The 13,624-nt window shown below is 37.1% G+C and overlaps 1 protein-coding gene across 4 annotated transcripts in view; it reads left to right on the forward strand.

Moving 5' to 3' along the window:
• Positions 1 to 12,253, forward strand: part of PROS1 (protein S) — a 105,493-nt gene extending 93,240 nt beyond the window's left edge. For 3 of the 4 annotated variants that reach the window (XM_054551234.2, XM_054551235.2, XM_024245210.3), the window contains 3 exons: positions 5,100 to 5,251; positions 7,218 to 7,443; positions 10,956 to 12,253. In XM_054551234.2, the coding sequence (XP_054407209.2) occupies positions 5,100 to 5,251; positions 7,218 to 7,443; positions 10,956 to 11,116 (539 nt within the window). In that variant the 3' untranslated portion in view covers positions 11,117 to 12,253. Of the gene's footprint in view, positions 1 to 5,099; positions 5,252 to 5,451; positions 5,623 to 7,217; positions 7,444 to 10,955 lie in introns of those variants that run through there. The other variant, XR_008523488.2, reaches the window with a different exon arrangement.
• The last annotated feature ends 1,371 nt before the right edge of the window (positions 12,254 to 13,624 follow it).

Genomic DNA, 13,624 nt, shown 5'->3' on the forward strand with positions numbered 1-13,624 from the left:
ATGAATGCATCAGAAAGATTCATCTTCATTTCTAGCATTTCTATTTGATGCTTTCTTAAAATTTCTACCTCCCTGTTGAAATTCCCTATCTGTTCACACTTGTCTAGTTTATGTACTGAGTTTTCAATGTATTCATCATAATTATTTTAAATTCCCTGTCTCATAGTTCCAACTGTGTCATATCTGAGTCTGGTCATTTTGTTTGCTTTGTCCCTTGACCAAGTGTTGTTTTTCTTGCATCTTTGTGTATCATGTAATTTTTGGTTTAGATTTGGGCATCTTACATATAACAGTAGAGACTGAGATAAAGAATATTTGTGTCTGTAAATGAGCACATTTCTTTTGCTAGGCTCTTAGTAATGGGATTGAATCAATCTAGTGAAAAGTTGAGCTTTTTAAGTTTTGTTGGTGCCGGGTTTACCCTTAATGCACCACAGGTTTCAGATCTTTTATTTTGTTTTGTTTTGTTTTTGAGATGGAGTCTCGCTTTGTCACCCAGGATGGAGTGCAGTGGTGCAGTCTTGGCTCACTGCAACCTCTGCCTCCTGGATTCAAGTGATTCTTCTGCCTCAGCCTCCCGAGTAGCTGGAACTACAGGCGCCCGCCACCATGCCCAGCTAATTTTTGTATTTTTGTGTTTTTGGCCAGGCTGGTTTTGAACTCCTGATCTCATGATCCACCCCCTTGGCCTTCCAAAGTGCTGGGATTACAGGTGTGAGCCACCGCACCCAGCCTCAGATTTTTAAAATACTACCTTCTGCTTAGAATAAGGGAATAGTTTGGTAGCTAGTTTTTCTTTTTCTTTTCTTTTTTTTTCTTTTTTTCTCTTTTTTTGAGACCAAGTCTCACTCTGTCACCCGGGCTGGAGTGCAGTGCCACAATCTCGGCTCACTGCAACCTCCACCTCGCAGGTTCAAGTAATTCTCATGCCTCAGCCTCCTGAGTAGCTGGAATTACAAGGGTGCGCCACCATGCCCTGCTAATTCTTGTATTTTTGACGGGGTTTTGCCATGTTGGCCAGACTGGTTTCAAACTCCTGACCTCAGGTGATCTGCCTGCCTCAGCCTCTCTAAGTGCTGGGATTACAGGCTTGAGCCACCGTGCCTGGCCTAGAGAGTTTTTCATCATAGCAGCTCAGTTTTATGTATTCCCTCCATAATATGCCTCAAGAAAATGTCTCTCCTACTTGTGTCTCTCAAGTGTCTTGCCCACCCCTAGCAGAGTGCTCTTGTTACCTGACATTTGCTAACATGGCAGAGAAGATGCGGAGGTTGGGGAAGTGTTCTATGTTGTTCTCGTACAAATTCAGTCTTAGGCAGCTGTTGTATCCCTGGGTCTCAGGAGTGTGGAATTTTCACTGTTCCTCTTCCCTGACTCTCATCAGTAGGGGAGATGTCTAGTGATCAGGACTCAATATGTTTTCTTGCTCCTTCTCCATGATAGATAGCTTTTTTTGTTTGTTCTTCCTAATCTGTAGTTGCAATGAGTATTCATATGTGTCCTAATGACAAGGTTTGCTGCCTTTCTCCTGGCTTGAAAACTTGTGTTGTGTAGAGGAGACCGAGAAGGATCTAGGTGGGGCTCTGTGGCTTCCCTGTAGCTGGTGCTGTTTTCAGGACCATATTAAGAGAGAGGCTTTCTCGGGTCTCCTTCCCTGCACTCTGTTTTCTCTTGAGAGCATGGTAAGGTCTGTGGAGAAGAGCCTGTGAATGAGCATGAATTGTCTTTGTGTCTGTAGTTTCTAGGGCTTCTAAACTCTTACATCAGCCCCCACATGGAGTTCAGCAATTTGTTTAAATCTTTACCTAAATTATTTTTACCAAATTGCATGGCATTTCCTGTCTGCCCTGGGTTAGAAAGTGTTCTCATTCTGGCTTTCCTTGGAAACACCTGTCTTTCTTTAGGTTTCTGGTTAGTTTGTTGCTCTGCAACCTCAGCTCTTTGATAGTTTCCAGAAAAGTCATGATTATGCAGATAATTTGGCTTTTGTTGTTGTAAGGGTGGGGGTGGTGCCCTTTCCACTTTTCTACAGCCTAAGTGGAGCAGGTAGTCTTGCCACACTGACCCTAGGGTTTTAACCTTAGAAGTAATACTTCTGTGAACATCCTAAATCATACATCCTTCTACTTTTATGTGATTAATTCTACGGAAGAAAATTTTAGAATTAGGTTATCTCCATCAAAGGTTATGCAAATATATAATTATTAAAGGTTCAATTACATTCTTTTCCAAAAATCTTTTATCAATTAATATTTCTACCAACAGAATGAGAAAGTGTGTGCTTTAGTTTTTTTCCAATCTGATAGTTCAAAAATTAAATTTTGTAGGTTTGAATATTAATATTATTTCCCTAATTTCTACTGAACTTGAATATCCTCCCATATGTTTATTAGCTATTTATATATTCTAATTATTTTATTGAATTCTTTGTCTTTTTCTTTTTTAGTAGTTCATTATTTGAGCTACTAACACTTTGCATTATAAATTGTTAGTATTAATGTGGTATCTCTGCTTTAAGAAAAAAATTACATTTTAATTGTGTTTATTTGTAACCTAAAAAGGGCGAGGTAAGGTGGCTCACACCTATAATCCCAGCACTTTAGGAGGCTGAGGCGGGCAGATCCCAAAGAGCTAGAGCCCAAGAGTTCAAGACCAGCCTTGGCAACATGGTGAAACCCTATCTTCACAAAAAATACAAAAATTAGCCAAGACTGATGGCATGTGCCTGTAGTCCCAGCTACTCAGGAGGCTGAGGTATGAGGACGGCTTGAGCCCAATAGGTTGACACAGCAGAGAGCCGGGATCTTACCACTGCACTCCAGCCTGGATGACAGAGTGACAGCATGTCTCACAAAAAAAGAAGTGCTTACTACATTAAAATAAATTTTTAAATTTTTATGTAATTAGGAGGTACAAGTGCAGATTTCTTACATGCATATATTGTGATATATTGTATAGTGGTGAAATCTGGGCTTTTGGTGTACACATCACCCAAATAGTGAACATGATACCCAATTGGTAATTTTTCAACCCCTACCCTCCTCCCAACCTCCCATCTTTCGTAGTCTGTATTTACTACATTTGTTTGTTTGTTTTTGAGATAGGGTCTCTCTCTGTCATCCAGGCTGCAGTGCAGTGGTGCAATCATGGCTCACTGTAACCTAGACCTTCTGGGCTCAAGCAATCCTCCCGCCTCAGCCTCCCAAGTAGCTAGGACTACAGCCACATGCCACCATGCCTTGCTAATTTTTATGTTTTGCAGAGACAGGGTCTTCCTATGTTGCCCAAGTCAGTTTTCAAATTCCTCAACTCAAGTGATCCTCCTGCCTCAGCCTCCCAGTGCTGGTGTTACAAGCATGAGCCACTGTGCCCAGCCTTTTTCACTACATTTTTAAGGACAAATTTTACAAAAATGATTTCCCTTTTTCTAACACAAATAAAATACAATGCCTAGTTCTGTTCTGCCTATGAAAGATTTTTTTAAAGTTATAAATGGGGTGAGGATTAAATTAGGATAAAACTAAATCCATGATGATTTGGCCAAAGGAAAAAAATCCCGAAAAGGTAATGAAAATAAGAGTTATATTGTATCTAAAAAAATTACTGTAATAATTAATCATTTCATGGATAATTTGTAAGTGATCTACTTTGTAATTAATATTTTATGTTACTTTTAACTTCTATATATTTGCGTGTTCATTTTAGTTTGAGTTTAATGTTCTGTGTTAAATTTACTTATTTCAAGATAAATGTTTAGGTGATAGAAATTCCAATTACCCTGATTTGAGCATTACACATTGTATGCATTTATCAAATGACATATGTACCCCAAAATATGTACAATTATGATATATCAATTAAAAATTACTTATTTCACAATGATTACATATAAACATTCTTTTTTTTTTTGGAGACAGAGTCCACTCTTTTTCCCAGGCTGGAGTGCAGTGGTGTGATCTCAGCTCACTGCAACCTCTGCCTCCTGAGTTCAAGCGATTCTCCTGAATCAAGCCTCCTGAGTAGTAGCTGGGACTACAGGTATACACCACCATGCTCGGCTAATTTTTTGTATTTTTTTTTCAGTAGAGACATTTCACCATGTTGCTCAGGCTGGTCTCGAACTCCTGAGCTCAGGCAATTCCAAAGTGCTAGGATTACAGGCATGTGCCACCGTACCCGGTCTATATATTTTTTTCTTCTGGATGGGGGTTACAGGATTATAATGAAAAACTTAGTAACATTATATGTGGCTAAGTGGAAGAACATCTTGTCAAAGGAAAATGATTTTCCTTATTCACATTTACCCTTTCAAGGGCTCCATGTGCTATTTGGGTTTTGCTGTACGTTACATCATATTAAATGAGGAAGACTTCATTCAGATTATGAACTAATATTTTTAGTAATCCAGCTATTCTGGAAACATTAATTCAACAAATATCTATTGAGGGAGTGCTGGGGAAAACAAAGCAATGATGGAGACATACACCTCCTAGAGCTTGCACGTTAGTGGGATAGACAATTAACCTAGTAATTAAGAAAGAGAATGTGAAGGATTATGACAAGAGATTCACAAAACAAGGGTTCCCATTCTGATTTCAAAACGAACTGCTGAAGTCAGCGTATTTCTCTAGTATCGAACTATCCAACTCTCCTATGTATATAAATCATATTTATCCTTTGGAGTGATGATGGCAACTGTACCCAGATTTTCCCTAAATTATTACAGTAAATTTGTTGAACTTTCAAACGTGTACTTGGAAATATGACCACTCTGCAATTTGAGTATTGGTGAATGTGCAAGGGAGAAGGAAGCGCTGTTAAAGAGCAAACCGGGAAAATCCATGATAATCCTTCACACGACAATCCAGAATTCTCTTCTAGGAAGAACGGGAAGATGGTACTCCATTTGCATGTTTCTTGCCTGCATTAAAAAAAAGTTTGTTTTGTTTTGCCTAGGTTATATAGATCATTGAGAAAGGGAATGAAAATAGTATTACACAAGATAGTTTTGAGTATTACCTGGACTGTGTTAATAATAATTCCTTCTGGTGCACTTTAGGAGTGCATTGATCATGCTTCTGTTTCATTATTTTAAATAGATAATGTATCCAGTGCTGAGGGTTGGCATATAAATGTGACCTTGAATATTCGTCCATCCATGGGCACTGGTGTTATGCTTGCCTTGGTTTCTGGTAACAGCACAGTGCCCTTTGCTGTGTCCTTGGTGGACTCCACCTCTGAAAAATCACAGGTAACTTAACTCTAAACCTATATGAGCCTTGTTTTTCTTTTCATTTTTTAAAATGTATACATAGCAGTATTTACCTCAAAGGACTATTTTGAAGATTAAATAAAGTAACTTATGTAAAGTGTTTGGCACAATCTCCAGCACATCATTAAGGACTCAAAAAATGTCTATTATTGTTACTTTTTTTCTGGCTTGTTTCCAAGGTCTGAATGAAGAAGTAAGGGGAGGGAGGAATGAAAATCCTACTGCATCTATACCTAAGATTAGGCAGACTCTCACACAGGCTGCTTGGAGCCATCCGAGTACATAGAGATCCACCCTTATTAAGAATCCTTTAAGCGTCGTGGGAATTAGTCTGTACTGTCAACATAGAAGTGAGTCTAATTACAGTGCACTGTCAGATATTCAGTGCTTAATTATAATGTTTTGTTCTTTCTTACACTCTTAATCTTTTCTCCCAAGAGTAAGTTAGGAAAAAAAGAGAGAAAGTTAAAACTGGTCCACTTGGTTTCTTACTGGCAACTCTTATTTGAAATTAGGAGGAAGAACATGAAAAAGCCTTAGATGAAAGGAAATATGAGGGTTATCAGAAAATCTGTATTATTCAGACTTCTATTAGAGCATAGTCGTTCTGTCTATGTCTCATCCACAGTGCATTCCAACAAGTTACAGCAAGAAGCTGATGTTTATGCCAAGGCTGACTTGGATGCTTTCACTAGATTTTAGAAGAGACCTATGGTTGAATAATGTCTATTGTAGTAAAACAAGTTATGCTGTTTGCAACTTAAAGTATCATTCAGGGAGGAGGATCGCAAGTTTCTGGTGGTTAACCATAAGTAACCTAAAAATATCCTGATGAGTTTTTTCTGTTTTTGTTTTTGTTTTAATCTCCTGTCTTTAAGGAGCTTTCTACATTTGGATTTCAGGGGTTTTTTGTTTGCTAGTTTTTCTTTTTAAACAAAATGGAATTCCTATCTTAAACACTACATTCAGGCAGTGGAGGAGGTTAACGCATGCCATGTCTTTGATATTTATTTTATCCTTTGAGTGTTTGCCTCCATGGTTCTTTCTTTGCATGTCAGATTTCCTTCTCAAGGTCTATGCAGTATTTTATAACATTATTCCAGATACCATTGATCATTTTGGAGCATTTTCTTTATTGACAGTCTCTTTTAATGAGTTTAAGGATACGGACGTGTACAACACAATAACAGATTTCCTCAAGTAACCTATATTTGCAAAGTTAGTCTTTTCACTTAAAATAGGTATCTTGGATTCCTAAATAAACATTTCTGATTATGTTTTTATCACTTTCCTCTATGCCATATAAGCTATATGAAGAGATCACACTCAACACATTGAGTAATTTAGGCATAACGGCAGTTTGAAAGGTTCAGCAGAATGAACACATTTTCTTTCTGTAGAATCTTCTGGTAAATGTTCTATAACGTACTGGTGGCAATCCCTGGTTTTTCTTTCTCAGGGCCTCTTCACTTATTTTATCCCAAGTCTATAGGATTGCTTGTGTGGCACAAAGAAACCTGTTAGTCTTGCTGGCATATGCTTACTAAAGGATTTTAAATTTCCCAAGTCTTTTCTCAACAAAGAGTGATTCAACTCCTTCCCTTTTCATATGTAAACTTGGAAATTAGGAAGGCTCATAAACAGAAAGATATAAGACAGTCCTATAGGTTCCGGTTGTTTTACTGAATTTTCAGAAACCAGTATACATTTATATTTTAGCTAAACTTTGAGTTTGTAAAAGTAATGTGTATTTTAAATTTTAGTCATAATTGTTATAAATTAGTCTTATAATAATTAGTAATTTTTCCCTTAAATTTAGAGGCTCTATCATACATTTTCTTTCCTTATTGAAATTTAGTTTTTGACTTTCAGAAACTCAAAAGTCACTCTTAAGCAGCATTACTCTTACTCCTTGCTTATATTGAATCTTTGCTCTGCTTTTCAGGATATTCTGTTATCTGTTGAAAATACAGTAATATATCGGATACAGGCCCTAAGTCTATGTTCCGATCAACAATCTCATCTGGAATTTAGAGTCAACAGAAACAATCTGGAGTTGTCGACACCACTTAAAATAGAAACCATCTCCCATGAAGACCTTCAAAGACAACTTGCCGTCTTGGACAAAGCAATGAAAGCAAAAGTGGCCACATACCTGGGTGGCCTTCCAGGTATCTGCTTACTTTTTCTTCAGTTTTAAAAAGTATATTTTAATCAAACAGATAATATTTTAAATATATAATTATAGTAAAAAAGCATCAGAAGGGAACACAAAATCCAGTATTCATTATTCTTTTTCTAGGGGCTAGTACCGACATTTTATTGGCATATTTTTGTCTTGTTTTGTTTAGTTTAAAAGTGTTGAACTAAGGCTGCTCAAGTTTTGCTTCATTTGGCTATCCCAGCCAGAAAGGATATGTTATTTTATTTCATCATCACAATAGTCTTATAAGTTCAATATTTGTTCTTATTTACCCGATATTTATTCATCTATTATTCAGTTCATCTTATCATTTATCCAGCTTTTTTTTTTTTTTTTTGAGATGGAGTCTGGCTCTGTCGCCCAGGCTAGAGTGCAGTGGCGCGATCTCGGCTCACTGCAAGCTCCGCCTCCCGGGTTCACGCCATTCTCCTGCCTCAACCTCCCGAGTAGCTGGGACTACAGGCGCCCGCCACCACGCCCGGCTAATTTTTTTGTATTTTTAGCAGAGAGGGGGTTTCACCATGTTAGCCAGGACGGTCTCGATCTCCTGACCTTGCGATCCGCCCTCCTCGGCCTCCCAAAGTGCTGGGATTACAGGCGTGAGCCACTGCGCCCAGCCGGGACATAAGGCCTCAATAAAAGTTGAATAAATGGGGCCGGGCACAGTGGCTCATGCTTGTAATCCCAGCACTTTGGGAGGCCAAGGTGGGCGGATCACAAGGTCGGCAGATCCAGACTGTCCTGGCTAACACGGTGAAACCCCCTCTCTACTAAAAATACAAAAAAATTAGCCGGGCGTGGTGGCGGGTGCCTGTAGTCCCAGCTACTCGGGAGGCTGAGGCAGGAGAATGGTGTGAACCCGGGAGGCGGAGCTTGCAGTGAGCCGAGATTGCGCCACTGCACTCCAGCCTGGGCGACAGAGGGAAACTCTGTCTCAAAAAAAAAAAAAAGACCTTATGTCCCAGGTGCTCGCAACATAAAGAATCTAGTGGCAGAGGTAGACATTAAACAACTCATTAGGAAAATATCAAAATAATTAAAATTGGGGTCACTTTTATGAGGGAAAAGTATGGGTTACTTTTAGAACCTGAAAATACGACTTCTCGCCTGGTCTTGGGGGCCAGAAACAACTGGTCTGAATAATAGACTAAACTATAAATCTGATACTGAACAGGCTAAATAAATTTAACCAGGTCTGGGAGTGGGGATTGGAGTTATTATGCAAGTAAAATGTTCCATGTGTGGGCAAAGTGGAAGGGGATGACACGCTGGAGGAATCTGTAGGATATCAGTATGGTTAAAGCATACTGAGCAAGGGAGACAGTAGTGTAGAGTGAGGCTGTGAACTGGGCAGTTGGATGGATTGTTTGTAGACCTAGTTCAGGATCGTAAGTCTCATAATGAGAGACACGAAACTATTAAAAGTTTTAGACAAGGAAGTAGTATAGCAATATTACAATTTTAAAAATTCACTCTGCATCCTGGATGGAGATGGATAGCTGGGAGACAAAAGTGGGTTTAATTGAGATGATCTGAGAGGCTATTCAGTAGTCCAGATGAAGAAGCAGTGACAATAGTTGTAGTATCTAAACTACCATCAACTGTTGCAAAACAAACAGTCTGGGCACTGTTTAAAGTGCTTCAAATATATCCACTTGTTTAATTTTCAACATAGTCCAGTGACGTAAATGCCATTATTATCCCCACTTTACAGATGAGGACACTGAGGAAGCTGCAGGACCAGGGTGATAACAATGAAGATGATGGACAGTGAATAGATCGGAGATATGTGTTAGAAACAAAATTAATAGGATTTAATGACTGAAAGACAGGTATAAGGATGACTTTTAGGTATCTGGCATGAGCAGTTGTGTGGATGGAGATTCCATTTACCAAGATGGGGAAAACTGGAGGAAAAGCAGATTTATCTTTAACTGAATATTGGAAAATATGAAATTGGCACCAATATTTCACTTTAAATGGAAAAAAAGAGGCAGAAAGTTATTTAGAAGCATTTTCAGATGACATTTGCAATTTATTCTCATGGGGAGAATTCTGAGTTTGATGTCTGGACGTCTGATAACCTTCAATATACCGCTTAAACTGCTCATGGTCTTGATTTCCCATATATGGAAATTGTATCTGGGGTTTTGGGAAATAGAAGTAAATAGGGTTTAAAAGCTATAGAAAGACAGACAGATAGATAGATGGTAGATAGATAGATAGATAGATAGATAGATAGATAGATAGATAGATCAATAGAGCTAAGTAGCGAGCATGCCTAATTATTAGGGAGTAAAACTATAGTTTGAATGAATAAATTCTATATTGAAATCTACCTACTACCTTATCCACAAGTTAGTTGAATGCAATTTTAGGAAACCAAACCAACAAAGAGTTTAAAAGAAGTAGAATTATCAAAATGTCAGTGGTTTGGGATTTTGGCAACAGCACTGAGGACTAACCTCAGGCAAAATGTCTTGAGAGAAAGAGTGGGGAAATTTGAGAGGAGCTAAATATTGAGACATTAAGAGTATAAACTGTGAGATGGGTAAATTATTAATTGCATGCAAAGTAGGCATGTACAATTCCATGTGAAGTACTAAAACCCAAGAGAAATGGTTGATTTTGAGTAATTTCTTTCCTCAAAAAACGAATGAATTTGAGTAATTTCTTTTCTCAAAAAACGAGACGTGGCATAATCTATGATGTTTAGCCCAACTTGAAAGAGATTCTTAACAAATGCTATGAGCTCACAGTCATAGTAAAGTAGGAGCTTTATTCACTGTGTTGGCAAGTTAGAAGTTGAAAATTTAAAGGTTTTTTTTTGGCATAAGGTACTGAAGATGAAGAATAAGGGCTAAAGAATATCCATTGTGAGTTAAGATTAATGGAGAGGAGAGGCCAAAAAAGAGGAAGGAAAATTGTTATTTTTAGGAACTCTAAATAGTGCATGAAAGTGAATCCTGTATCATGACCTATTGTATGCTCAACAAAAAATTGTTTCTTTGGAAAAATACAGAAATCTGCTTTTATTCCAACAATAATAAAAGAGATATATTGATCATGACATTTAAAAGATATTTCCAAGTAGCTATAATTTGGAGTTAAGAAAATGATTTAACAATGCTTAAACTGCTGCTTAAGTTTAAAGAGAAAATAGTATGTTATTTGTATAATAAAAATAGAATATCACAAGAATATGCTTGTTTCTACTCTCCCTCAAATGTGTTTAAGTTTAAATGGAACTAATTGTGTTTATGAAATCCGAGGAACTCATGACATGCTGAATTCAATGAAGTACAATAACATGTATATCGGAGTCACTTAATGTGTATTTATGGAATAGAATTTCATTATTAACTTTTCCTTTAGGATTAGAATTTGGTTGGAAACAGGAAGTCTGAATGACTTCTCTCACTGTAAACCAACAAGATGCTAAAAGTCTTGGACTAATATTCTAATATTTTACTTTTACAGATGTTCCATTCAGTGCCACACCAGTGAATGCCTTTTATAATGGCTGCATGGAAGTGAATATTAATGGTGTACAGTTGGATCTGGATGAAGCCATTTCTAAACATAATGATATTAGAGCTCACTCATGTCCATCAGTTTGGAAAAAGACAAAGAATTCTTAAGACATCTTTTCTCTGCTGATAATACCTTTTCCTTGTGTGTAATTATACTTATGTTTCAATAACAGCTGAAGGGTTTTATTTACAATGTGCAGTCTTTGATTATTTTGTGGTCCTTTGCTGGGATTTTTAAAAGGTCCTTTGTCAAGGAAAAAAAATCTGTTGTGATATAAATCACAGTAAAGAAATTCTTACTTCTCTTGCTATCTAAGAATAGTGAAAATTAACAATTTTAAATTTGAATTCTTTTCCTACAAATGACAGTTTCAATTTTTGTTTGTAAAACTAAATTTTAATTTTATCATCATGAACTAGTGTCTAAATACCTATCTTTTTTTCAGAAAGCAAGGAAGTAAACTCAAACAAAAGTGCATGTAATTAAATACTATGATTATAGGCAGATACTATTTTGTTTTTGTTTTTGTTTTTTTTCCTGATGAAGGCAGAAGAGATGGTGGTCTATTAAATATGAATTGAATGGAGGATCCTAATGCCTTATTTCAAAACAATTCCTCAGGGGGACCAGCTTTGGCTTCATCTTTCTCTTGCGTGGCTTCACATTTAAACCAGTATCTTTACTGAATTAGAAAACAAGTGGGACAAATTTTCCTGAGAGCAGCACAGGAATCTTACTTCTTGGCAGCTGCAGTCTGTCAGGATGAGACATCAGATTAGGTTGGATAGGTGGGGAAATCTGAAGTGGGTACATTTCTTAAATTTGGCTGTGTGGGTCACACAAGGTCTACATTCCAAAAGACAGAATTCAGGGATGGAAAGGAGAATGAACAAATGTGGGAGTTCATAGTTTTCCTTGAATCCAACTTTTAATTACCAGAGTAAGTTGCCAAAATGTGATTGTTGAAGTACAAAAGGAACTATGAAAACCAGAACAAATTTTAACAAAAGGATAACCACAGAGGGATATAGTGAATACCGTATCTTTGTAATCAAAGAAGTAAGGAGGTAAGATTGCCACGTGCCTGCTGGTACTGTGATGCATTTCAAGTGGCAGTTTTATCACCTTTGAATCTACCATTCATAGCCAGATGCATATCAGATGTTTCACTGACAGTTTTTAAAAATTAATTCTTTTCATTGTATTTTATATCACTTATAATAAATTGATGTATACTTTTAAAATGCATGCGAATATCTTTATTATATCAACTGTTTGAATAAAACATAAAATTACATAATAGACATTTAACTCTTCATACAACGAAGTAGTTCTTCAGTTAAAAGACAGATAAAGCTTCAATATTTGAATAATATTTATGGTTGGGTGGTAGACTGGAGCTCAGAAGGTGAAGAGAAGCAAAAGTAACATGTATCTTTTGACACATCCCAGAAATTGTCTTGCTAAATATAAGTTTTTTCCCAATTGCCACCAGGTACTATGGGGGATGAATATCAGCAAGTGACTATTGATAATTACATTCATGTAAAAGAGCAAGGAAAAAGAAAAACAGAGAAAACATGAGAGAGGGAAAAAAAAGAGTGAAAGAAAGGGGAGGAGTTGCCTGCTTCTCATTTGATTATGCCACATACAGGTCAGATATGGGGATCAATTCCATCTTTCACATCAGGAGCAGAAACCTTCCTGCATGCAATGATGCTCCTAGAGGCTCCAGAGATGCATTTATAAATTTCATCTACCTTTGAGATGTGCGCATGCATGGCTAGAGAGAGGGTCTAGACCTATGGCTAAGAATCTTTGATGTTTAATTTTGAACTTTGCCAAGAAATATAGATTCCTACTTTTAAAGAGTTGGTAGAGAACAAGGCAAAGTAGATATTTGGTGCCATTTCAGGTTTGTATATAAGTGAAAGAACTCCAAATAACAGGGCCATTACAGAGTCCCTTAGAATTCACCTTTTGAAAAAGCTTTCTTTTTTCTTTTTACTTTTTGAACATGTTATGTGAGATGGTAATAGAACTTAACCATTTGCAGCAGTCAGTGATGGATCAGTGAAAGCAATGGTTAATCTGTAAGAACAGGACTATTCACCTCATTTCTCCTGTCTGAAAATATAATTCTAGTCTCAGTCTCTATCTGCCAGTACAATAAAGTATTTCCAATTTTCTTTTCATTCTAGAATTAAGGAACTGGTGGGATTACTGGAAAGAGGACTTTTTCATTTGAAAATTTGTTTTTTCACAAAAGAACTGCCTATTTATTTTTGCATTCCCCTGGACCTTTAGTTGCTATCATCTATGGGAACTGAAATAATAAAGAAGATGAATATCTGAAATGATTTTTAGATTTCATCATGTTGGTATTAATATTGATTTGGGAGATGGCACAGTCACTAGAAACTCAAAGGACAAATAAGATCAAGTTCTAATTCCTTCTTTCAGCAACAAATATTTATCAAGTACCTACTCTACTCTGTGCATATGGAGTCAAAAGTAGTATGTCTGAGGGCTAAGCCCAGTGGAAGAGGAAGTCACAATACTCAAGTTGGCCCTTGGTAGTCCTCAGGTTCCTGTTCCTTGGAGCTACAAAGCAG

This window comes from Pongo abelii, chromosome 2, assembly GCF_028885655.2.
Source record: "Pongo abelii isolate AG06213 chromosome 2, NHGRI_mPonAbe1-v2.0_pri, whole genome shotgun sequence".
NCBI lineage: Eukaryota > Metazoa > Chordata > Mammalia > Primates > Hominidae > Pongo > Pongo abelii.